General features: G+C 35.3%; 1 protein-coding gene across 2 annotated transcripts in view; it reads left to right on the top strand.

The window, feature by feature from the left end:
• Positions 1-24,453, top strand: part of LOC115218801 (chloride channel protein A-like) — a 242,837-nt gene extending 218,384 nt beyond the window's left edge. The window contains exons 17-18 of one of the 2 annotated variants that reach the window (XM_036501937.1): positions 7,238-7,336; positions 24,365-24,453. In XM_036501937.1, coding sequence (XP_036357830.1) covers positions 7,238-7,336; positions 24,365-24,421 — 156 coding nt within the window. In that variant the 3' untranslated portion in view covers positions 24,422-24,453. Of the gene's footprint in view, positions 1-7,237; positions 7,337-8,046; positions 8,119-24,364 lie in introns of those variants that run through there. The other variant, XM_029788739.2, reaches the window with a different exon arrangement.
• Positions 24,454-26,082: the final 1,629 nt, after the last annotated feature.

Below are 26,082 nucleotides of genomic sequence, written 5' to 3'. Positions count from 1 at the left end.
ACTATTTGTGTTCATAGAGGTGGCTCCATTAACCACTACTAGCCTGACTCCTATCTCTCAGGAAGTCATGTAACCACACTCCAAGTTTTCAGCTATGCCGAGGTCAGTCACGTAGTTGTGGCATAATCATACCATGATCCACCTTGTCAAAAGCTTTTGCAAAATTAAGGTAGATTACATCCACATTTGATTTGTTGAGTAACTGCTTCAACACCCAGTCATAATGTTGTAAGAGCTGGGTCAGGCAGCTCCTACCTGGTCGAAAACCATGCTGGGTATCACTCAGCAAATTATTTTCCTCAAGGAATGCGATTAGATTCTTTCTGACTATCCGTTCCATGACTTTGCTGATGTGTGAAGTCAGAGAGATAGGCCTATAGTTTTTGGCATCTGCTCTACTTCCCCCTTTATGTATTGGGCATATTATTCCCTCCTTCAGCTTGCTTGGCAGTTTGCCATTCGCAAGAAAGCTCTGTCAATACATTCTATTGTAACCGCCTCGCTGGTTATAGGTGAGGCGGCAAAGAAGTCCACTGGTTCGTTCATTTGTCTGTGTTCCAACGGGGTGGTAAAGACACTTTTGAACTGGTCATTCAGCATCTCACTGATCATAGTTGGACTGTCTGTGAGGGAGCTATCCTTTTGGAGGAGGGGTCCTATCTTGTAGTGCACTGAGACTGTTTCTTTCGCGTAATGAAAGAAGGCCTTTGGGTTTGATTTAATGTTTTTTATAACCCAGGCTTCTTTGTCTGCTTTCTCCTTCACATAGGATTGTTGCAGCCTTTTTTCGATCTCCATCAGTGTTGTTTTTAGGCGGGACGTTCGCTACTTTTGGGATGTTGGTTGAGACGATTTGCAACCTTTGTCCGTCGTCTCATGAGGATCTTCCTGTCTCTTGAATCTTGCTCCTATTTGTTTTGGCCTTGTGCTCTGGGACATTTTCTGGCATACGGCTTGCACAGAAGACATGAAACATTCTAGTTTCATGTCAATGTCTGGTGTGGAGAGACATTCCGGCCAGTCCTCTCTGAGGATCTCTTTTTGGATCGATTTCCAATCTGCTTTGTGGAAGTTCAGATTGGAGAGATTTCGGGTGCTTCCTTTAGGTTGTATGTCTCTGGTTACTTTCGGCCCAAACATAGACAGTTCTATTATGTTGTGATCCTAAACTGATGTCGGTGTCACTTTCACATCATGAATGATGTCCATATTGTTCGTGAAGCAGAGATCCAGAATGTTATTCGTCCTAGTTGGCTTCAGTACAACTTGCTCCATGAATAAGGCATTGGTGAGGTTGAGCAGGGACTCCACCTGTACTTGCTTGCAATGATTCATTCCTGAGAGTATGTGACCTTCGGGCCATTTGACGTTGGGGAAGTTGAAATCACCCATAAGAAATATGGTCACGTGGTGTTCCAGATTCATGAGTATTTCTTTAATTTTTGTGAGGCAATCTTCAAACTTGCCTATGTGATTTGTGCATCCGGTGGGCAATATGTATTGCATATGACTATATTATGTTGTCTTATGTATACAATTAAGGTGTCACATACCGAATTTGAGTATGTCATCAAGACCTGGGGTGTGAGGTCATCTCGGATGTATACAGAAACTCCACCATGGCTCCTTTCCCTTCTGTCTGTTCGCAGTATGGCATAGTTTGGTATGTGTACTTCTGCGTCCTCTATATCAAGGTTGGGGTGAGTTTCCACAAGTGCTATGCATAGGGATTGATTGCATGCAGTAAGATCTCTCAGGAAAGAAATTTTGTTTCTATTTTGATGCAACAGGCCCCCAATATTTAGTAAAAGTATTGGGGTGACGGCTGTGCAGGCGTTAGGGGAGGCCATCCCGTGTCTGTTGACTGTAGTGGTCTTGCATAGTGGTGGGCAGGGTTCCTTCTCTGTGCTTGGTGTAGCCAGTTTAGCTGCCGGACAATTCTTTCCGCCATGCATAAAAAAGACTCTTGCTCAGCTGCTGCGTTGCGTAGAACATCTGAGGAGCGCACTTTGTTTTTAAAAGTTTTCCTGGGAGACATTTCTTGTGTTCCCTCGGTACAATTTTTCTCTTTGAGTCCCCTGAAGTTCTGGCGGGTTGTCGGGTGGGCGAACCGGCAGTTTTTGCCGTCCTCACCATCCCAACATTTGCCCCGCAGGTAGAACTTACAGATTCTTCGGTGCCTTCCAGATTTCTTCTTTCCTGAAGTGTACTGGGTGGCATTGGATCCTCCATGGGGTTCTCTGCTGTTTGTGTGGTGGGTTGGGGTTTCAGCTTTGGTTGTTTTGCCTTTTCCCTCCTTATTTTTGTTTTCGGTCCTTCCTTTTTTCTTCTGTTTTTCTAATTTTTCTAATTTTTCATTTCTTCATAGGACCACTGGTCCAGGGGGCTTCCGGTTTCTGCTCCCTTGGCTCCCCTATCCTTCACTACTTGGTCGTTCACCGGGGTAGGTGATCCATTTTCCTGAGGAACCCCTGGATCACAGAGACTTCCGGCTTCCTTCTCTTTTTCGTCCTCTTCATCCTCATCAGCTTTGCCACAATAATTTTCAATTATGTTGTCCATATATATATATATATATATATATATATATATATATATATATATTATATATATATATATACACACATATATATATATATATATATATATATATATACATATATATATATATATATATATATATATATAATATATATATATATATAATATATATATATATATATATATATATATATAATATATATATATATATATATACATATATATATGCATATATATATATATATATAGAGAGAGAGAGAGAGAGAGAGAGAGAGAGTAAATTCAAGGATAGTTAATCACTATCAGATAAAGAGAAAGTATCGGCGTTATGTTAAGAATTATTATAGAACTACATATTGGAAATAATGATGAAAGGAAGAAAATAGAGAATTATAGATGTTTAAATAATTTATTTGTATGTCATAATGAGGTTGAAATTTTCTTATAAAAACGATACAAATAAATTATAAAACTCTTAAAACAGATGGCAGATGCCAAAAACCTACATATATGTTTCGATTCATGCCCCTAGTAATTCTAAGTATTTGAGTAGGGGATTTTGCTAAGAATTGGTCATCATTTCCAACTATATGGGCTTTATGAGCTTATACTAGAAAGGCTAACATATTTCTTGAAAGGATGCAGACGAATTACTAAGTTTATCAATATATAATGATGAAAGGAGGAAAATGGAGAGTTATGGATGTTTAAATCATTTATTTGCATGATATAATGACGACGTTGATAGTTTTGTTTTTATAAAAACGATACAAATAAATTATAAAGCTCTAAAAGAAAAGGCAGATGCCAAAAACCTACATATATGTTTCGATTCATGCCCCTAGGTGAATAGTAATTTTAAGCATTTTGTAGTCTTTTATTAAGAATTGGTCATCATTTCCAACTATATGGGCTTTATAAGCTTATACTACAAAGGCTAACATATTTCTTGAAAGGATGCAGACGAATTACTAAGTTTAAGAAGTTAGAACATATTATGCGTATGTATTTAGCAAGAGAATTACAGATGCAAGTAAAGATCGAATAAAATAAAATGAAAAATAAAAAATAACATACAAATAATGGTGAAGTAAGAAGTTATACTATAAAAAGTAAGGAAAATATAAATGTATGTAAAATGGCATATACTCAAATATGCGAGGGAAGAATTGTATAATAAAATAAATGAAGGATAAGTTGGATAGTTAAAAGATTATTAGTCAACCGATGTAGATGTTTTATTTTTATTGGTTTGGTAATAGATACAGTTCTTCAGTTCGAGGTGACTTCTTTTTAAACTTAAAAGAAAGGTTATTTTCCCTACTTATATGCAATTGTAATTTTGATCGATTTTTTTTGCTAAGGTAAATTATAAATATTTACTAGTTAATCCAACTGTTGATATTTAAAGATAATTTAACAAATATGAATTATAATATAATTTAATTTACTCTGTAGAAATAAGAAAGAAAGAACGCATATGCTAGGAATTTATATGTAAGATGTTATCTATAAATGTTACGAAAGAAATAAAATGGAAGGATTGTTGGACTCTATCCATTTATATATATTGTGTATATGTTAGAAATAAGTATATTTAGCTGGAGACGATGTTTCATGGGGCCAAATAACAGTCATAATCATGTTGGCAAATAATATTTACTCTAGAGTACTGTTGCTGAATGTCTCACGTTCAGAGATTTAGAAATTAATAATGTTCAATTAATTAGATCAGTGATTGTGTGTCACTTTGAAAAGTATATATTTCGAACAAAAGTTTAGTGGCGCCATCTCTAGCCGAGCAGTTACTCTGTGCTGATGAAGAGAAATAAACCAGAAACTATTGGTACGCAGATATCGCTTTCAGCTGTGTGGGGACGCTAAACTCCCTTGTTCGAAAATATAAGGACACAGATAATGTGTCGTATAACCAGCTGAAGACGATGTTTCCTGAGGATAAATAACAGTAGCAATATTCCTAACCAGGACTGCCACATTATGTTGGCAAATAACTTGCATTGTATATTTTATACTGTATAAAATTATTGATATAGATGCTGGTTCTAATAAGGATCTAATTAATTCAGTTTCAAATTTAGTAAAAATATTTATGGTTAATAAGAAACCTAACAATTAGTGATTGTGATAATTAGAAAATAATGCTATCTCTAAAATAGATATTTAGGAGTGTGTAGGAAACCCGAAAATGTTTAAGGCCCACTCATTTACAAGAGAAAAAGGATGTTATAGTACTCTGAAGTGGAGATTTGACAATTTCTATCAGGTGGATGGTAAGATTTTGAAGAACATATAATCTTCATCTAAATTTGAAACTGATATTAGAGTCTCAGATGAATTAACTAGAACTAGTCGAAGAACGTTTATTGAGGTTTCTAAAGGAACAGTTATGAATAGCCAATCTAAGTTTCATATATGATTCCATTGAACCGATATCAAAAGAAGAGTTTCTACTATAGCTTGGTATATACTAAATTCTTCCGTTTTCAATAATTGTTAATTTTACATTGATCACCCTACAATCACAGAATTTATTAAGATTATCACACGAATTAGTCGGTGGGTTATGGTCAGTAGACTCACTTTGATTATTAATATTAGAAAATTTGAACTTAGCTTTATCTGGTACATTATGTGTTTGTTTATCGTTGGGAATATTAAGTTTTCGCTTGGTGTAAAAATTACCTAATTTTGTAGAATTCATAGAAGTTTATATATATATATAAACAAATTACGGGGGAAAGAATGACCGAATCTAAAATGTATATTCTCAAATGTGTTACTATATTTTTTCTATTACGAGAGAATAACTTTTCTGATAATAGATAAATAAAAATAAGTTTAATAAATATATATACTTTGAGTGTGAGTATATATATATACGACTATGAGGGTTCGACAATTTCTTACCGAACAATCACACAGATGATTTGATTTGTTTACTGTGATCAAATATATGCGTACACATAAGCTCACTCCCACCATCATATCGACATTACCAGTACAGATGCAACAGGTGCCACAAGTCACAGGAAGAAATGATCCTAGAGCAACGTGAAATGAAGTGCTTTGCTTAAGAATACAAGACAACGCCCGGTCTGGGAATTGAATCCACGATCGTGAATGCAACACCTTAAACACTAAGCTATGCGCTTTCACTATATGTATATGTGTGTGTGTGTGTGTGTGTGTGTGTGTGCGTGTGTGTGTGTGTGTGTGTGAGTGTGTGTATAGTATGAATATACGTATATGTGTGTATATGTGTAAATGCGTATGGATAAATTGTAACTACATGTGGATTGTTGGCGATTTTTTCTCCGTCTTCCTTCTCTCTTGGACTTCCTTTCACCTGTTCCTGAAGGAGAGCTTTGCTCGAAACGTAAGACAACCTTTCTTTCTTTCCCTGGGCGTCTTTTGATACTTTGCATGTACCACATACTCGCGTTGTATTTTTTCGTTTTCTTTATAACCATACATACATACATACATACATACATACATACATACATACATACATACATATGTATATATATATATATATATATATATATATATATATATGCGAATGTATAGATACATGAATATAAATAATATAAGCATTTTATATATTGACTAAGGGTTCACATGTAAGGCGTTTAACATGCATATCATAACGCTCAAATTTTTCAAACCGTCGTCTATACTTGATTTTAAATATGACACAATATGTTGTGAACGCTACGCATCCATAGATTTCCTCAACTGTATCTATTACCAAACCAATAAAAATAATTCATCTACAACGGCCGAGTAATAACTTTTTTGCTATCTTATCCTTCATTTATTTTATTATAAAATTCCTCTCTTGCATATTTGAGTATCGTTCTTTCCTTTTATTTAAATCTATATACTATTTTACATACATTTATATTTTCTTTACTTTTTATAGTATAACTTCTTACTTCACCATTATTTGTATGTTATTTTCATTTTTTATTTTATTCTATTTGATCTTTACTTATATCTGTAATTCTCTAGCTAAATACATACGCACAATATATATGTTCTAACTTCTTAAAATCAGTAATTAGTCTGCATCCTTTCAAGAAATATGTTAATCTTTGTAGTATAAGCTCATAAAGCCCATATAGTTGGAAATGATGACCAATTCTTAACAAAAGACTACAAAATACTTAAAATTACTAATCACCTAGGGGCATGAATCGAAACATATATGTAGGTTTTTGGCATCTGCCTTTTCTTTTAGAGCTTTATAATTTATTTGTATCGTTTTTATAAAAACAAAACTATCAACGTCGTCATTATATCATGCAAATAAATGATTTAAACATCCATAACTCTCCATTTCCCTCCTTTTATCATTATATATTGATATATATATATATATATATATGTGTGTGTGTGTGTGTGTGTATAGTGACGTATATTTGGCATTTAAATATGGCTAACCCCTAAGGGTGGATGCTACTGTAGTTTGTAGCCCCAGGAGGACACCTCCTCCAGCTGGCTTTAGACACACTTTCTGTACCCTATCAGTAGCATCCACCCTTAGTGGTTAGCCATATTTAAATGGCAAATATACGTCACGATGTGTTGCAGCTACTGTTTATAACTCGCTCTAAGATTTATTATATATATATATATATATTCGCTTTATTTTTGTTTTCTTTAACTACAGATTAGTAACGATATAATGAATATTAACCTCGATGAAGTAGAAACAAGGTTGCAGAAATATGTGGATGATCCAAAATACCAAGATTTATACATCGACTTAGTAAGTAATGAGGAAATTTATCTATTATCTCTCATATGGCAGTATCACTGTAATTTAACCATTAATGACAACTAATAACGAGGAAATAACCTCCGGGATATTACTTTTCGTTTGTTCATACGTCTTGAAATATTCGAATGCAACAAAGCAAACGATGTGAATTTACGGCTAGAATATGTCATCCGGTAGGCAGAATCATAGTTGATAGACATATTGCTGAACTACAAGGCCAAGACATCTTTGTAATTTGTGATCCAAATACTACAATTAATTGCTTCACGTATTTTCCTCACATTCAGCACCAACGGTCTTCAAGAGGAATACGCAATTATAGAATGGTCACAACTAGGATACCTTTCATTGTAATTTGTTTGATCTGAGACAAGACTAACAAGAATATAACTCGCTTCCATATTCATATGATAAAGTAACCGGTACATTATTGTTTTTACTACAATAAGCAAGTTTATCGATTAAGTTTGATTGATGCTCAATCAAACTTCATTAGTGAGCTATTGTTGTTATTTTACGCAAGACGAGAGTGTCTGCTATGTTGTGAATGCATTTACCAATATGCTGTGTATTCATCACCAATATTTTCAAGTGATAAAGGATTGTTTCAAACTGCAGTAAATATTACTTTTTGAACTGGTACAAAACCCTTTTATCACAACATTAACTGTAGACAAACACACTTTTTCTTATTATAGCTATATGTGACATCTCATTTAAAACTGCGTAACAATGTAAAAGGCTAAACATTCCTGACCGCTGACTGAAAGGTGTGGTATTCACTTTTTATTATTAAAATTCTCCAAGCACTACAGACACACGCACATATACCCACACATACATCCCACATACATACATATATGCATATATAGATTATGAGTGTCTGTGTGTATGTTTGTGTGTGTATGTGTGTGTTTGAGTGTGGGTATGTGTGTGTATGTGTGTGTGTATGTGTATAGATGCATACATGGCTGTGTAGTAAGATGCTTGCTTCCGAACCACATAGTTCCGGGTTCAGTCTCACATCTTGAGCAATACACTTGTTCACACCTTAAGCAAGTGTATTTTACTGCAGCCTCGGTTTGACCAAAGCCATGTCAGTGAATTTCATAGATGGAAACTGAAAGAAGTCTGTCACACGCATACTCACACACATATATATATATATACTTTTATTTTTTTATATTTATATATGATTCTTATTTACATTTGCAAATCACATATCGTACCTTTTTATGAATGAGCTACTCCGCGTCGGTCACCAGAGTGATATTTGATCACTTTATAGAGTGTTTGAGTGTCGGTTTGGTGTCTGGAATGGGATAGCTTACCTCATAGTCAGGTAGAAGCTCTTCAACCTTGGTTGGTAATCTACCTAGGAGAAGGAAGTCTCCGAAATAAAACCTGAGGCCTTGTAAGTTGCTGGTTTTGTCAATTTTCAGGTCACACCAGCGAAAGTTTTCTTGGGCCAGTAGGGTGGGTAGTGCAGTCCAAGCTAAACCCACTGAAAGTTATTCATCTGCACAGGTACTTCCTGTAATCTAAATCTTCGTAGAATCTTTGAATTGATTGGTTGGCAGAAACTTAAAAATGCACTTGTAACTTACTCTAAAAAGACTCAGTAAATAGTAAAAGAAGGCTTGGGAACGTTAGGGGAACAGGTCTGGCTCGGCAGTTGTCCCAGTGCATCATAGGCTGGACCCGATCGTCATCCTGCCACTGTGATCAAACAATCTTCAAGAAAAAGTAAAAATAAACATCTTTTGAATATTGGTTTTGGAATGTCCGCACACTTCTTGATGATAATTTCAACAAAGGGCAAGAAAGGCCTACTCACTACACTTATTGATATAGTTGCGCTCTCTGAAACTCGTCCCTTTGGCGAGGGTCAAGTAAATGGACCTACTTATGGATATAATATCTTTTGGAGAGGCCTAGCTAAAGGTCAGCGTAGAGAATCTGGTGTTGAATTTGCTCTCAAGAATACATTAGTATCCTCCATTCCAAAGCTTCCAAGTGGTATATCTAAACGATCATGTCATGGCGTATTAAACTGACAAAATGTAGGTTTCTTACTGTTGTCAGTATTTATGCACCAACAATGTCCCATTCTGATGAAACTGTAGGACAGTTTTATGATGATCTAGCACAATTATTGAGGAAAGTATCAATTTCTGACAAGCTAGTCATATTAGGAAACTTCACTGCAAGAGTTGGAAAGGACTATGTTTCTTGGCCTGTTTTAGGTCGACATGGGATTGGAAAATGCAATAAAAATGGAGTAGCTCTTTTGGTGTTTTGTACTAAGAATAATCTGGTTGTCACCAACACTCTGTTTAAGCAGAAAAATAAATATAAAACCGCCTGGATGCACCCAAGATCTAAGCACTGTCATCTCATAGATTATATTCTGATTACAAAACGTGATATGAAAGACGTTTGTAGCGTTCAAGCCATGTGAGGGGTAGAGAGCTGGACTGACCATCATCATGTGCGTGGAAAAATTGATTTTTCTATAATGCCTAAAATCGACAGTCTGGTTCTAAGTTACCCTTGCAAACTTTAAATTATCAAGCAACTTGCAAAGATTCCACGATGCTATAGAAAGTATGAATATTGACCCAAACAATCTATGGGAAGATTTCAAAATAAAAATCAGTGGGATTTAAATCACATAAGTTCGGTGACTGGTAGTCAGACAGATCAGCATAAATTCATGATCTACTTTTAGAAAAACAAAACTTGGCAATACACTTCTTTCTCAGTCCTTGAACGCCAACTTAGACGAAGCTTACAGAAAGCTGAAAAGGTAAGTGTAGACTGCTCTAAGGAAAATATAAACAGGAATGGTGGAATGATAGAGCAAAGTGGGGGCACAAGAAGTAGCTGATAGAAATGATGCCAAGGGTTTGTACTCTTATGTTAAGGAGGTATATGGCCCAAAACTTTCTTCAATCGCTCCAGTGAGAACAGCAAATGGACATTTGCTTCTGACTGACACCGCTTCTATCCATAAGTGCTGGGTAGAACATTTTTCTACACTTTTGAATAGACCATCATCCGTTGACATATAAGAACGACAGAAAAATTGAACACCTTTCAGTTATAGAAGAGATGGCATTTGAGCCAGCTCTAAATGACATTTATTTAGCTGTGAATAAGCTGAATAACAATGTCTCCAGAGTTTGATGGAATCTGAGCAGAAGTCTTGAAATATGGGGGTGACAAAAAGTTTGAACTCTTAAATATATTAATTTGTCATTGTTGGAGAACTGAGAAAGTGCCTCAAGACTGGATTGATGCCATTTTAGTCTCATTGTATAAACCGGGGCCAAAGGATCTGTGTGATAATTTTCGTGGGATTTCACATTTGTCTGTGGTTGGAAAGGTACTTGCCCGCATTTTGTTAGAACGTTTAAATACCTTTATAGTTCCAGATATAGTGTCTGAGTCTCAGTGTGGTTTTCGTTCCCCCAGGAGCACAGCTGATTGTATCTTTACTGTCAGAGAATTACAAAACAAGTGTACTGAACAGAATCTTGCTCTATACCATTGCTTTGTTGATTTGAGCAAGGTATTCGATGCTGTAAATCGAAATGCTCTGTGGCTAATTCTAAGGAAACTAGGTTGCCCAGAAAAATTTGTAAACATGATCAGGGCTTTACATCAAGATATGAAAGCCAGAGTTAATTTTGGTGGTAGGCTTTCTGAATCTTTTGCTGTGGAAAATGGAGTAAAGCTAGGAAACCTTGCTGCACCCACCCTCTTTGCAATATATTTTTCTGTTGTGTTGCCACATACTTTTTAAAACTCTAAGGAGGATATTTACATCAAATATCGAACAACAGGGAATGTTTTTAATCTGACCAGACTAAAATTCAAAACGAAAGTTTTTACTTTACTTATTAGGGAACTTTTGCATGCTGACGATTGCGATCTTGTTAGTCATTCTGAAACAGGTCTGCAATCTCTTGTATCTGCATATGACTTGGCTTGTGATGATTTGGGCTTGACCATCAACTTGAAAAAGACAGTTGTAATTCATCAACCTGCGTGTGGTGCTGTTTGTGACCAGCTTAAAAGTTTTGTTAAGGGAAGTCATTCGTCTACATTGGAGTCTCTGTTCAAAATGATGGAAATGTTGATACTGAAATACAGCTGCTAATTCAAGGGGCAGCAAAAGCATTTGGTGACACGCCACACATTTGGTGCCAGCGACATATAAATAAGAATACAAAGCTGGTTATTTACAAATCATTTGTTTTACCATCCCTGTTTTATTCCTGTGAATCTTGGAGTTGCTATGAAAGGCATTTTAAATTGTTAGAACAATTCCACCAAAAATGCTGTCTTCGCATTTTAAGAATTAAATGGAGTTCTTTTACTCCAAACGGAGATGTCCTTGAATCTGCAGCTATCACCTCAATTAAAGCTATAATTTTGAGGAACCAAATATGATGGTCTGGGCATATTTTTCGAATGGCAGATGAACGCATGCCGAAACAGCGGTTTTATGGTGAGCTTGCAGAGGGGAAACGATATCGGTGTAAACCTAAAATAGGTTTAAGGACGGCATAAGGACTACTAAGGTGTTACTTGGAATGGTTCCAGAAGATATAGAAACCCTTCGGATCGAGTTGGATGCCGAACAAAGGTGTGGAGTGGAATGAAAGCATCTGAAGAGGCCAGGATAACGCATGTAAGCCTCAAAAGAGATCTAAGGAAAAAGGTAACAATCGAGAGGGTGAATGATAATAACCTTTTTGTGTGCACAGTTTGTGACAGACCATATCTATCTTTTGCTGTGCCCAAATCTCATCTGGAAAACGAACCTCTACCAACTTTTTTGCCTCTATGTTTTCGCATACCTTTCAATACAGTGTATGCCAGAAGGTTTGCAAATCCAGCGGAGGCCTCAAAAGACATTTTCAGATCTACAAAGAGTGGAACTTATCTGCAGCTCTTGGTGGTCCAAATCGGAGGTGCAATCTGTGTGGGTGTCTTTTCAGAACATTGGTTTAAAAAGCCATATCCAATGGCATGACGGTGCTATGGTGTAGGTACGGGAGGTGGTCAAATTCTGCTTAATTAATTAATTAAAATATTCACTTACAATTGTTTCATTTGACAAAAGAAAAAAATTAAAATTGCGATGCATATATAAATATATAATTTAGCATTCTAATACCTTGTATGGAAAATCATCAGAGTGTACAAAGGACAATACAAGGACTACCTAATGATACGTTTGGAATACTCAGAATATATTGCCATATTTACTGTGTGTATGTATCTGTGTGTGCACGCATGTGTTAAAATTATTACTTTTAATTTTAGCTCAATAATAATAATGATAATAATAATAAGAAGAAGAAGAAGAATCATAAATAATAGGATACAGTATATAAATGTAAAGTAATATAATGAATAAAAGAAAGTAAAAGTGAAATAAAATGTATGTTCATGGAAGAAAAGAAAAATGAAACAAAATCTATGCTCATGTTGTATACGTGGGTGCGCATGTGCATATATATATACAGACACGCGGCAAATATGGATCTATAGTTTATACATCAATATTCATGTGTATTGGTAAATATATTCCTTTCTAAGTTGCTTCTTTAGGTATATATATTAATGTATATATGAGCAAAAATAAAATAAATATAGAATAACATAAGCAGAATTGAAATAAAGTAAATAAATTAGAATGTATAGAAGTGACATTAATTTAAATAAATACATGTTCATGTCTGTATACGTAGTGAGATGAAATATGTACAGTGATAGGTACATGATCTTGAATTAAAATATATACTGAGACCAAAGTTGGTTCCGTGTTCATATTTAGGCCTGTTCTGAACACGCCTAAATATGAATGCATAGCTAGCTTTGGTCTCAGTATATATTTTAATTCATGATCACGTACCCACCACATGAGGTTGTGAGTTCGTTTCCCGGACTGCGTGTTGTGTTCTTGAGCAAGATACTTTATTTCCCGTTGCTCCAGTTAACTCATCTGTAGAAATGAGTTGTGATATTACTTGTGCCAAGCTGTATTGACCTTTGCCTTTCCCTTGGATAACATCAGGGGTGTCAAGAGGGGAGGCTGGTATGCATGGGCGACTGCTGGCCTTCCTTAAACAACCTTACCCGGACTTGTGCTTGGGAGGGTAACTTTCTTGGTGCAATCCCATGGTTATTCATGACTGAAGCCCCCCCCCCTCCATATAAGTATAAGGTGTATTATGAGCATTTATAGAACACAGTCCTATATAAAGTCAACAAACAATTAAAGATGGAGAAGAGATGTTAAAAGTTTGATAACATTTTAATCCATGCATACGATCGTTTCGAATGGTCACACCAACATGTAGGAAACATGGAAGCGATTAAATTAATTATAAGTAATTATATATTAACATTCTCGTCAGCAAAAAATGAAGGAAACATCAGATAAGTCGTAACAGTGGAAGAAATATTTTGTTACAGGAGACTGTATTTAGTCTGTGCCGGATAACTCATTAATAAAAAGAATGTGAAAGATGAAATATAAAATATAACATAGTTATGTAGTGTTGAGTCTAGTTGTGTAAGGACTAAAACTGGTTTAGCTATCGGATATTTAGAAATATAAGTATGAAAAGTTAAAGAAGCATTCTCTCTCTATGTATACAGGTAAAATTGTTAAACACATACCATATAAGTATATATCATAAAAAATAAAATATATTATTTAAATATATATATACACGCACAGATATAGTCACATATACACACAAAACGTATACATATATATATATACATACATACATATATATACATATTATACATACATATACGCATATCCACATAAACACACACATATACACAAATACATACATACATATATATATATGGAATGGAAGCACTCCGTCGGTTACTATGATGAGGGTTCCGGTTGATCCGAATCAACGGAACAGCCTGCTCGTGAAATTAACGTGTAAGTGGCTGAGCACTCCACAGACACATGCACCCTTAACGTAGTTCTCGGGGATATTCAGCGTGACACAGAGAGTGACAAGGCCGGCCCTTTGAAATGCAGGTACAACAGAAACAGGAAGTAAGAGTGAGAGAAAGTTGTGGTGAAAAAGTACGGCAGGGATCACCACCATCCCCTGCCGGAGCCTCGTGGAGCTTTTAGGTGTTTTCGCTCAATAAACACTCACAACGCCCGGTCTGGGAATCGAAACCGCGATCCTATGACCGCGAGTCCGCTGCCCTAAACATATATATATATATACAAAAGCAAAATGTGCACACACATATTATACACATACATGCACGTACGCACAAAAACGAGCATACATATGCACATAAACACAACCGTATGCATATATGTATACATATAAAGAATAAGCCGAGGTCGACTTTGCCTTTCATCCTTTCGGGGTCGATAAATAAAGTACCAGTTACGCACTGGGGTCGATGTAGTTGACTTAATCCCTTTGTTTGTCTCCTCTATGTTTAGCCCCTTGTGGGCAATAAAGAAATATATAAAGAATAAGCATCCAATGGGATATCATAGTTATATTTATATGTTTATTGACAGTTATGAGTGATGTACAATAAAAAAATATATTTGGAATAAAAAATGGTTAAAAATTTTTAAATATACAGTTTACTAAAAGAAATTAGATATACTTATATAGGTAGAGGGAAGTAAATTTATTGGAGTAATATAACAGTGAAATAATGCTAATAAAATGGTTAGATATTCGATCTTAAGAAAGAGGGAAAAGTGGTTAATATTACGGAATTTAGAGAGAGAGAGAGAGAAATAAAAAGATACTTGCAGTTGTTTATATATAGAAGAAATTAGTAATGGTGAGAAAAACAAATTTATTTAAAATACATAGATTAGAGAAATAGTGGAGGTGAGATAATGCTAAGTAGATTTTCAGGAAAGATATTTTCTATGGTATGTATGAACTATATTTGAATGTAAAAAAACTCTGGTATGTATGTTAAAATACAAAGAAGAATAAAGAATCTGGATATGGACAAAAGAGAGATAGTTGAGTAGTTACATATATATATATATATATATATATATATATCAAATGAAATAAAAAACTGAACGCAAAGGATGTCGCGCTACACATGTTTCAAGCTTTATAAAACAACTTATTCTTACATCAATGTATAATCGACATAACAGATGGTTTAAAGCTCTCTTCAGCCGCATGCAATTGCTATACCAAAAACCTGTATCACATTATGAAAAGTCCGAAAAGGAACATTTGGTTTTATCTATAATGGTAGGTATACTGAGTTTCACTGAGAAAGTATGTTTGTAAATCTTCATAATCAAATAGGTGTGCAGGGTATTATTGGACTACGAAAATCCGTCCATACCGTATCATCAGTCAATATACATATATCCTCTCACCTCTGCTACTAGCTGGCATATACAGGTGCTTAAATTTATCAAGTATTCACCTTGAATTTATATATATATATATATATATATATATATATATATATATATATATTTAATTTACCAATTTATGTAACGTGGTGATGGAATTTGATGTGATTGAAAAAGCGTTTTCTATTTGGGTGATTCGTGCAGATTTAATTCCAAAGTTTAAATCTCGAATATAAGAGAGGTTAGTTATTTAAGATTTGTGTATGCATTTAAATAAAAAACGCAGGAGAAAATGCAAAGGAAAACTAAGAGAAAATATGAGAAAATTTTAAAAGGATAGGTGCAAATATTTATACACTTATACATACGAATATATTCATACCTACTCTCACGTATAAATACATATACAATATAAATATATACATATACGTCAATATATAAACATATATATGGATATATATATGTACATATTATATATATGTATATATATACATATATATATATATATAATATATATATATATATATATATATATATATTTAATTTACCAATTTATGTAACGTGGTGATGGAATTTGATGTGATGAAAAAGCGTTTTCTATTTGGGTGATTCGTGCAGATTTAATTCCAAAGTTTAAATCTCGAATATAAGAGAGGTTAGTTATTTAAGATTTGTGTATGCATTTAAATAAAAAACGCAGGAGAAAATGCAAAGGAAAACTAAGAGAAAATATGAGAAAATTTTAAAAGGATAGGTGCAAATATTTATACACTTATACATACGAATATATTCATACCTACTCTCACGTATAAATACATATACAATATAAATATATACATATACGTCAATATATAAACATATATATGGATATATATATGTACATATTATATATATGTATATATATACATATATATATATATATATATATATATATAATATATATATATATATAGAGAGAGAGAGAGAGAGAGAGAGAGATAGATAGATAGATAGATAGATAGATAGATATAGATAGATAGATAGATAGATAGATAGATAGATAGATAGATAGATAGATAGATGTGTCTGTTTGTTCCCCCTCACCGTTTGACAACCAGTGTTCGTGTGTTTACGTCCCCGTTACTTAGTGGTTCGGCAAAAAGAACGATAGAATAAGTACTGTCTTTAAACAGTCCTGGGATCAATTTTTTCGACTTGAGCCATTAAGGCGGTGCTCCAGTATGGCCGCAGTTCAATGACTGAAACAAGTAAAAGAATATATTGTTTGTTTTTATGTTTAGTCATAATAGATACAATGTTACGTTAATCTGAAGGCTTACTCTATACTATTGTAGACTACAAATTCTTAAACAAGAACATTGATAGTGACTTCGGCCAGCTAATCCATCTTCGGAATATTTATATATATCTTTATCTTTTAATTACGGCCGTGCTGGGGCATCCTTTTGAGAATTTTTAGTCGAATGTATCGACCCAAGTATTTACATTTTATAAGCCTGGTACTTATTCGACCCGTCTCTTTTGCTGAAATGCTGATTTATGGGGACGTAAACACACTAACACTGGTTGTCAAGCGTTAGCGGGGAGACGAATACAGACAGAAAGACATTGATATATATATATACACAGATATGATGGACTTCTTTCAGTTTCAATCTACGAATTCCATTCACAAGACTCGGGTTGGCCCGAGGCTATAGTGGAAGACACTTGCTCAAGGTGCTACAAATAGGGACTGAACCCGGAACGATGTGGTGGGAAGCAAGCTTCTTACCACATAGAAACATCTACGGCAATATATATATATATATGTATATTGTGTTTGAGCAAAACACTTCATTTCACGTTGCTCCAGTTCACTCACCTGGCAAAAATGAGTAACGCTGCGATGGACTGGCGTCCCGTCCAGCTACATAACACATACGCCATTGAAACCGGGAAACCGGGCCCATGAGCCTAGCTAGGCTTTAAAAGTGCGCATTTATTTATTATGTATGTATGTATGTATGTACCTATGTATGTATGTATGTATGTATGTATGTACGTACGAGGGACGTTCAATAAGTAATGCCTCTGATCCACTTGCAGTTGTTGGACCTAGCTGCAATTTTGCATGTGCAATCATTTATATCTCTATAGAGTAAGTGGAAAATTACAGCTCTGAATTAATTGTGGTTTCCGATTTACAGGTGTTTGAACCGAGTCAAGTGTGAAATGGAGACTGTTGAGTGTCGAGCAGTGATCCGGTTTTTGTATTTGAAAGGACGCACACCACGGGAGACTTTTGATGAAATGAAAGTAACTTATGGTGATGATGCCCCATCATATGACCTTGTAAAACGCTGGCATCCTGAATTCAAACATGGTCGGAACTCTGTGGAAACAGCTCCCAGATCTGGTCGCCCCTTCTGCCATTGATGAGGCATCTGTCCGTCAAGTTGAGGCTGCCATTTTGGAAGATCGACTCATAATTATTCGCCAAATAGCCCATGAGGTCAAGATTAGTACCGGGTCTGTGGAAACTATCATTCATGACCATTTGCATATGCAAAAGATGTCTGCCAGATGGATTCCCAGGTTGCTCACGCCTTTCCAGAAGCAAGAACGCGTCGAGTGCTCGAGGGTGAATTTGGAGATGTGCCAAGAAGATGAGTCAAAACTTTTCAAAAGACTGATTACACAGGATGAAACCTGGGTCCATCACGATGATCCAGAGACCAAAGCCCAGTCAATGCAGTGGAAGCACCGTGACTCACCCCCTCCAAAGAAGGTAAGGGTGCAGCCCTCCGCTGGCAAGGTCATGCTCACAGTCTTCTGGGACCAGGACGGAGTAGTGATGACAGATTTCCTGGCAAAGGGTACTACAATTGCAGGAGCCTATTATGCTTCACTTTTGAGGAAATTAAGAGAAGTTATCAAAATCAAGAGGCGGGGCAAGATCAGCAAAGACATCCTCCTCCTGCAGGACAACGCTCCGGTCCACAACTCGCTTGTCGCCAGATCAGAAGCACAGGTGTATGGCTATGAACTCCTCCCCCATCCCCCTACTTTCCTGACCTTGCACCCTCTGATTTTCCTCTCTTCCCAGTCATGAAGTTGTTTTTGAAAGGAAAGCGTTTCCCAGATGATGCAGCCTTGATATCTGAAATCACGTTCAGGTTGGAGGACCAAGCTGGGGTCTTCTACAAAAACGGTCTCCAGAGCTGCATCAAATGATGGGAGAAATGTGTAACTCTGGGTGGTTCCTATGTAGAAAAAGACTAATAACTGTGCCAAGTTTCGTTGCTCTACTGATATGGGAAGTGGGTCAGGGGCATTACTTATTGAACGCCCCTCGTATGTATTGAGTGTTAGGTTTGGTGTGCAGATATTGAATACTGAGAAAAAAGGTCGCCAGAATTTTGGAAAAAGTATTTTTATTCATTCATTATTATTAGCGCTTTCGCGAAACGAACGAAGGCGTTAATAATAATGAATAAATAAAGAGATTCTTTTCCAAAATTATGGCGACCTTTTTTCTCATATATATATATATATATATATATATATATTATATATATATATATATAATATGCATACATATATAATTAGGATAAAATCATTAATCAATGATTTATCAGTGGCCAGCGTACAAAAAACCGTATGGGTTAAATTAATATTTGAAGTATAATTGTAAAAATACAATTATAATTAAGGGTGTTGGTGGGACAGCACCTACACGCTAGAAATAGACGTCAAACAACTACAAAGCAGTTAAGGTAGCGGGGGAAATGGACAGAAAGGATTCATGAAAATATTGTGGACAACTCTATATCTTAAGATTTCATGTTTTGCAAAATTAAAATTGCTTAACAATCATCCGTAGGGTACACCGACTGTAAATAAATGAGAGACCCATAGGGATACACTCGTACAAATACGAATATATACATGTATTTCATACATATTAGTTAAAAATTCCTCGTCCATTTCAGCCATGTACCTATTTATTCAGAATAATTCCGCAGTAAATTTGTTTGTGGAGTGAATAAATATGTATTTATACTTAACTAGCAGTGTTGCCCGGCGTTGCCCGGCGTTGCCCGAGTTACATACAATTGAAGAATTAGACTTTTCTGTTACATTTCGTGTAAGGAACTGGAATACCTATGTTTCGAATTTCATCAAAATTGCAGATGAGGGTTATTTCCCTCTTTACACACCCAAACAAAATTGTAATCGTGCCACATGTATCACTTACTGTTGATTTTTATGCGCATATTCCAAAATTCCAGTCTTATACAAACTGTTAAAAGTATTTTGCTCCTGAAAAATGGAGGTCATGGAGCTCTAAAATGTATTGAGGGTGGGCATCTTAATGTCAACCAGAGAAGTTGAATTGTTGAGAATATTTTTAACTTGGATCTATTGTTTGAATGTCTTTGAAATAGGAAATATATGTTCACTGGGTTTGTAAAAGAGAACAAAGCTACAGGAAACCAAAGGACGAGTGATCACAATAAGCAGTCAGCTACAGTACCCTAGTCGTTACCACTCCCAATGTAGTATTCCTCACCATGTATGTGACAGGCACAGCCGTAAGATGCATTACGAATCTATAGCAATTGAAGGGCGTGACCCAACTGAAATAAACATTAATAACTGTGTGACGCGAGGGCTAAGGAGAAATGAAAGTTGGAGTTAGCAAATGATCCTTATACTGATACGTAATTGGACAGAATAAATATACAATCTATAACTGTCTTTGAATAACAAGTCATTCATCTGGGAAGGCCTTGAAATCAATGTTACCATGTGAGGACTATGTGACCCAGTAATAATAAAAAGACTGAAAGGAGATCTGCAATCAAATAACTTTACTCAACACTTTGCAACTGAATCAGTGAAAGCAAAAATGCCTCTCATTTACTTGACAATTTATGCAGCACATTGCAGAAATCACAATCTAAGTGTATGTCAAAGCAAGCTCTTACACTGTTGTACCACTGAATTACAAATAATGCTCATGTTCTATGCTCGGATGACCCCATAGCTTCCAAGAGTATAACTATTCGTCTTTGCTTAGATAAAATGACAAAATTGTGGGTGTTAAGTCCCCATGAAGGGGTCTTTCTAACTTGTAAGAAGATGAAATTTTATAAATATTACTTCATTTGGGTCTAATATCTATGGTAAAAATTTCAACAGCAACAATATATGAATTGTCATAGGGGTTGTGGCCCTTATGCATAGAATATAATTTCCAAATTTCGTAAAGATCTATTCGGTACTTTTGACTTAGTTTTGGATCATAAAAGAAATTACTAAAATTTGGTAGTTAAGGCCCCCATTAGGGTGTCTTAGAATATTCATGTGAAGTGGAAACTTTGAGAATACTTCTTGATGTGTGTTAATTACCCATGGTTGAAATTTTATCAACATCGAATATTTATAAATTTTCGATGGGGGTTCTGCCCCCTTTAAGCCATCTGAAATTCAAACCAAACATATTGCATTATACCCGCCCTTATGCATTGAATCTAAGTTTCAAATATCATAAGGATCCATTCAGCAATTTTGGTCCATGAAATTGTATGAAACACACAGCATTATCCTTCTCCCTTCGATTTTTTGTTCCAAATTTCATTATGATCGGTGCAGCAGTTTTCAAATGTATAAGTAATACACGAACACATAAAGATATTGTCTTTGGTATAATAAATATGAATGTACACATATACATTCATGTATATATATATATATTATATATATATATATATATAGATATATATATATGTGTGTGTGTGTGTGTGTGTGTATGTGTGTGTGTGTGTATGTGTGTGTGTGTGTGTGCGTGTGTGCGCGTGTATATATATATATATATATATAATTTGATAAGGGTAGACATTGATTTTAATCAATTAAAACCAGTGGCCTAGCATATTAAAAAAATCCGAAGATTAAAATATTTTTACATACAAAATTTAATGGACTGACCACTAATAGTGGACGGTCAACATGCTAGATATAGACGTCAAAATCGCTATTTTCCACGACATATATATACGTATATATATATATATACACATACAAAGATAAATTGATAGATACAACTGAGTGGGCAAACAAAAATATGAGACACAGCGTAGTGCTTTTTTATGTTGATAAGCCTGGGACTTATTCTATAAGTTTCTTCTTGTGAAACCAGTAAGTTTTGGGGATGTAAATAAACGAACATCAGTTGCGAAGCAGTGATACAGAAACTAAGTCACACACATGCACTTGAATATATACATATATATATATAACAAATGATTTCTTTCAGTTTTTATCTACGAAATCCATATATAGATATATATATATATATATATATATATATATATATATATATACATATATATGTATGTATGTATTATACAAACACACACACACACACACACACAAATGTAAATTGTGTGGGCAAACAAAAATAGGAGATACTGCCTAGTGGGGTTTTTTTATTTTGATAAGCCTGGTACTTATTCTATCAGTTTTTTCTTGTGAAACCAATAAGTTATGGGGATATAAATAAACGAACACCAGTTGTGAAGCAGTGATACAGAAACTAAGTCACACACACACACTTGAATATATACATATATATATATACGATTGATTTCTTTCAGTTTTTATCTACGAAATCCATATATATATATATATATATATATATGTATGTATGTATACAAACACACACACACACACACACACACACAAATGTAAATTGTGTGGGCAAACAAAAATAGGAGATACTGCCTAGTGGGTTTTTTTATTTTGATAAGCCTGGTACTTATTTTATCAGTTTTTTCTTGTGAAACCAATAAGTTATGGGGATATAAATAAACGAACACCAGTTGTGAAGCGGTGATGAGGGAGAAACACACACATACTTACATATATACATACATATATATACGATTGATTTCTTTCAGTTTCTGTCTACAAAATCCAGTGACATGACTTTGGTTGGTCTGAGGCTATAGCAGAAGACACATGCCAAGACCCCACACAGTGGAACTGAACCCAGAACCATGTGTTTTGGAACGAAGTTTGTTACCACACCTGCACCTATCTATGTGTGTGTGTGTATGTGTGTATGTGTGTATGGGTGTATATATGTATGCATGTATGTATGTCAATATATATGTGTACATATATGTATATCTATATATATATATATATATATACATCTACACATATACACATACACATCTACATGTATAGAAATAAATGTATACATATACAGCTATACTCACATACACACACAAACACACATACATAGGTGCAGGTGTGGCTGTGTGGTAACAAACTTCGTTCCAAAACACATGGTCCTCGGTTTAAATTTAAATTTAAAATAATAAGGGTGAGAAATTGAATATGAATTTGATTAATATGAATTGAAAAGCAGTGGTGTAGCATATAAGACCATAGCGGATCTCATTCTAGCAAAATGGATGCCCACTGTTAATGGTTCATCCCTCTTATATAATAGTTTGACTTTAATAGTTTCAGTATTAAAGTGAAAGTATCTGACATTACAATAGAGAGATGTTTTTGTTTCACTTTGAACACGTAATACTGAAATAGTGGAGATGATATGATATTGCTGTGGGCTCGCCCTTGTCAAAAAGTTTAAAATGTTTTTGCCCATGACACTCCCTAGACCCTAAGTAAGGCATGTGTAAAATTTGAATGAAATAGGTTGTGTAGTTCTTAAGCTTTAGGGGTTCACATAGACAGACACACATTCTAAGTTTTATATATATAGATTACAATAAAGTCATTAATTAATGATTTATCAGTGGCCAGTGTACAAAAAAACCATATGGGTTAAATTAATATTTAAAGAATAATAATAAAAATATAATTATAATTAAGGGCGCTAGGGAGGTGACAGTGCCTGTACGCTAGAAATAGACGTTAAACGACTGCAGACCACTTAAGTTAGTATTCCTTTTAACACAAGGCTGTATGCGAGGGAAATGGAGAGAAAAAGATTTATAAAAATCCTATATCTTAAGATTTCGTATTCTGCAATATTAAAATTGCTTTACAACTATCAGTAGGATGCACTGACTATAAATAAATGAGAAATACATATATATACTCATGATGATACACTCGTTTATCAACAATATTTTTATAAATCCTTTCTGTCCATTTCCATCGCATACAGCCTTGTGTTAAACGGAGTGCTAACTTACGTGGTTTGTACTAGTTTGACGTCATCCCTAGAGAACAGGTGTTGTCCCTCCAACGACCTTAATTATAATTATATTTTTATAATCATACTTTAATACATATATATATATATATATATATATATATTATATATATATATATATACGTGTGTGTACGTGTGTGTATGTGTGCGTGTGTATATGTGTGTGTGTGTGACATATAACGTGTCTTGAATGGTACAACAATGCAGAGTGGACAATAATAACTGTTATAATTTGATTATTCATAGTCTGACATGATATAATATCTCGGAATATGAAAATTCCTTCTTCAGATGTCGCTAGGAATTGATTGAGTCACCTCTATAATCGATTTTCCAACAGTTACTGATTTTTTTTCTTTTCCGGAAGATTCTCTGCAGTGGTCTCACGAAGCTCCTTCCGGAATTCCTCATGAGAAGTGCGTGAGAGCGGCTATGACTCAAGCTTGTGTATGATGGCATATCTGCAGACCTGCTTCTAAGATATGTATTATAGTGCAGTTTTTTTTATAATACATGAGCATGTTACCAGAAATGAACTTACATGAATCCAGTTGTAACTAAATAATATATTGTTTGTTAATTTCCTGCCTATTGTTAATTTGAGGCCCTAGTCTGTTTATGAGGATAGCTTTCTTTATTCTTAGATTTCTCAAATTTCGGTCATTAGCCTTAATTGTGATTGTTATGCTTTTATCGGTGTTCTGTCATCTGTCTAGATGTTTTCTGAAGGAGGAGGCTCTCGTGTTTAGATGTTCTTTGATGCGAATGTATAACGGTCTTGTTGTGCTACCCACTATAACTTGTATTTATTACATTGTATTCTGTATACAACATTTACTCGTTGGCATTAATCTGTGTCACGGATGGAGCTGTAAGCTAGTCTGCATTGATTGCTGTCCCTTGCTCGTTTCTTTGTTAGGTGTTTTCTTAGACAGGGGCCGGAGTTGTACGTCTAATTCTACTCTTCTTATGGCTCTTCGGATGGGGTATTTTAAGGAAGCATGTGTTGCCGGGTTTTCTGCGTGATCGGCGTGTTTGTCGTCTTCGGTACCTAAACCGATTTACAATGGATATAGGGTACCCGTTGGTTTTCACTACCTCTAGGAAGCGTGTGGTGGGAATCACCTTGTCCTCTGTCCTTTTGTACTTGCTCTGGATGTGTGTAAGTTCATTTCTGGCGTATCCTATTTTGGCACCTAACTGAAGGGCTGAATTGTAGAGAACAAACATATCTCTACTGGCTGAATTCCTGTACAACTCGATGTGGATCTCTCCTTCCGTTATTTTCAGTTGGAAGTCGAGTAGCGATAGGGATCCAGTGTTGTTCTATAGTGAACCGTATGTTCATGTCCATGTTGCTCAACATCGTGAATATTCGGTCTGCCTTTTCATGGGACGATGTGAGTATGAGGATGTCATCTACGTACTTGGCGAAGAAGGCACATGAGAGGTAGATGTTGTGTACTCGACGTTCCAGATGGTTTATATCAGTGATGGATCGTAAGCCCGAGAGACTAGATCACATGGGGAGACCTGTTGTCTGTTTTTATGTGTGATTATGGAAAGAGAAGTAGTTGTCCAGGATGATGGAAAATAGCTGATGTATATCAGCTGCGGCGAGTCCGAAGCAGGAGATGACGCCGAGTGTGCTGCCGCCGTTATGTACATTGAGACAACGTAAAGACTAAAGGCAGATCTGTGTTGTCTGAGTTGGTCTGGGGGCAGTTGGCACAGTTTTTTGGTCATAGCTTCGTCGGGGTTCTTGATGCGTCCATGAAAGTTGGAGAGTATGGGTTTCAGGATGTGGGAAAGGAGCCAGAATATTCTATATAGAGGTCGTTCCACGCTGGAGACGATGAGTCTAAACTGGATCACATTGCTATCCTTGTGTGTTTTAATGAGGTGATAGAATCTGGATAATCTACTGTTCGTTGTGATGAAGTTGTTCTTGTATTTGCTATATAGTTGTCTCCGTCTACAAATATCATTCTATGCGTTGTTCATTCGGTCCTCAATCCTGATAGCGTTTGTATCTGTCACTTCAGAATATAGTCTATCATTGCTTAAATATTCTAATACCAGTCT

This window comes from Octopus sinensis, linkage group LG1 (genome assembly GCF_006345805.1).
Source record: "Octopus sinensis linkage group LG1, ASM634580v1, whole genome shotgun sequence".
In the NCBI taxonomy this organism is placed as follows: domain Eukaryota; kingdom Metazoa; phylum Mollusca; class Cephalopoda; order Octopoda; family Octopodidae; genus Octopus; species Octopus sinensis.
This window is presented reverse-complemented; position numbering and strand designations above follow the sequence as displayed.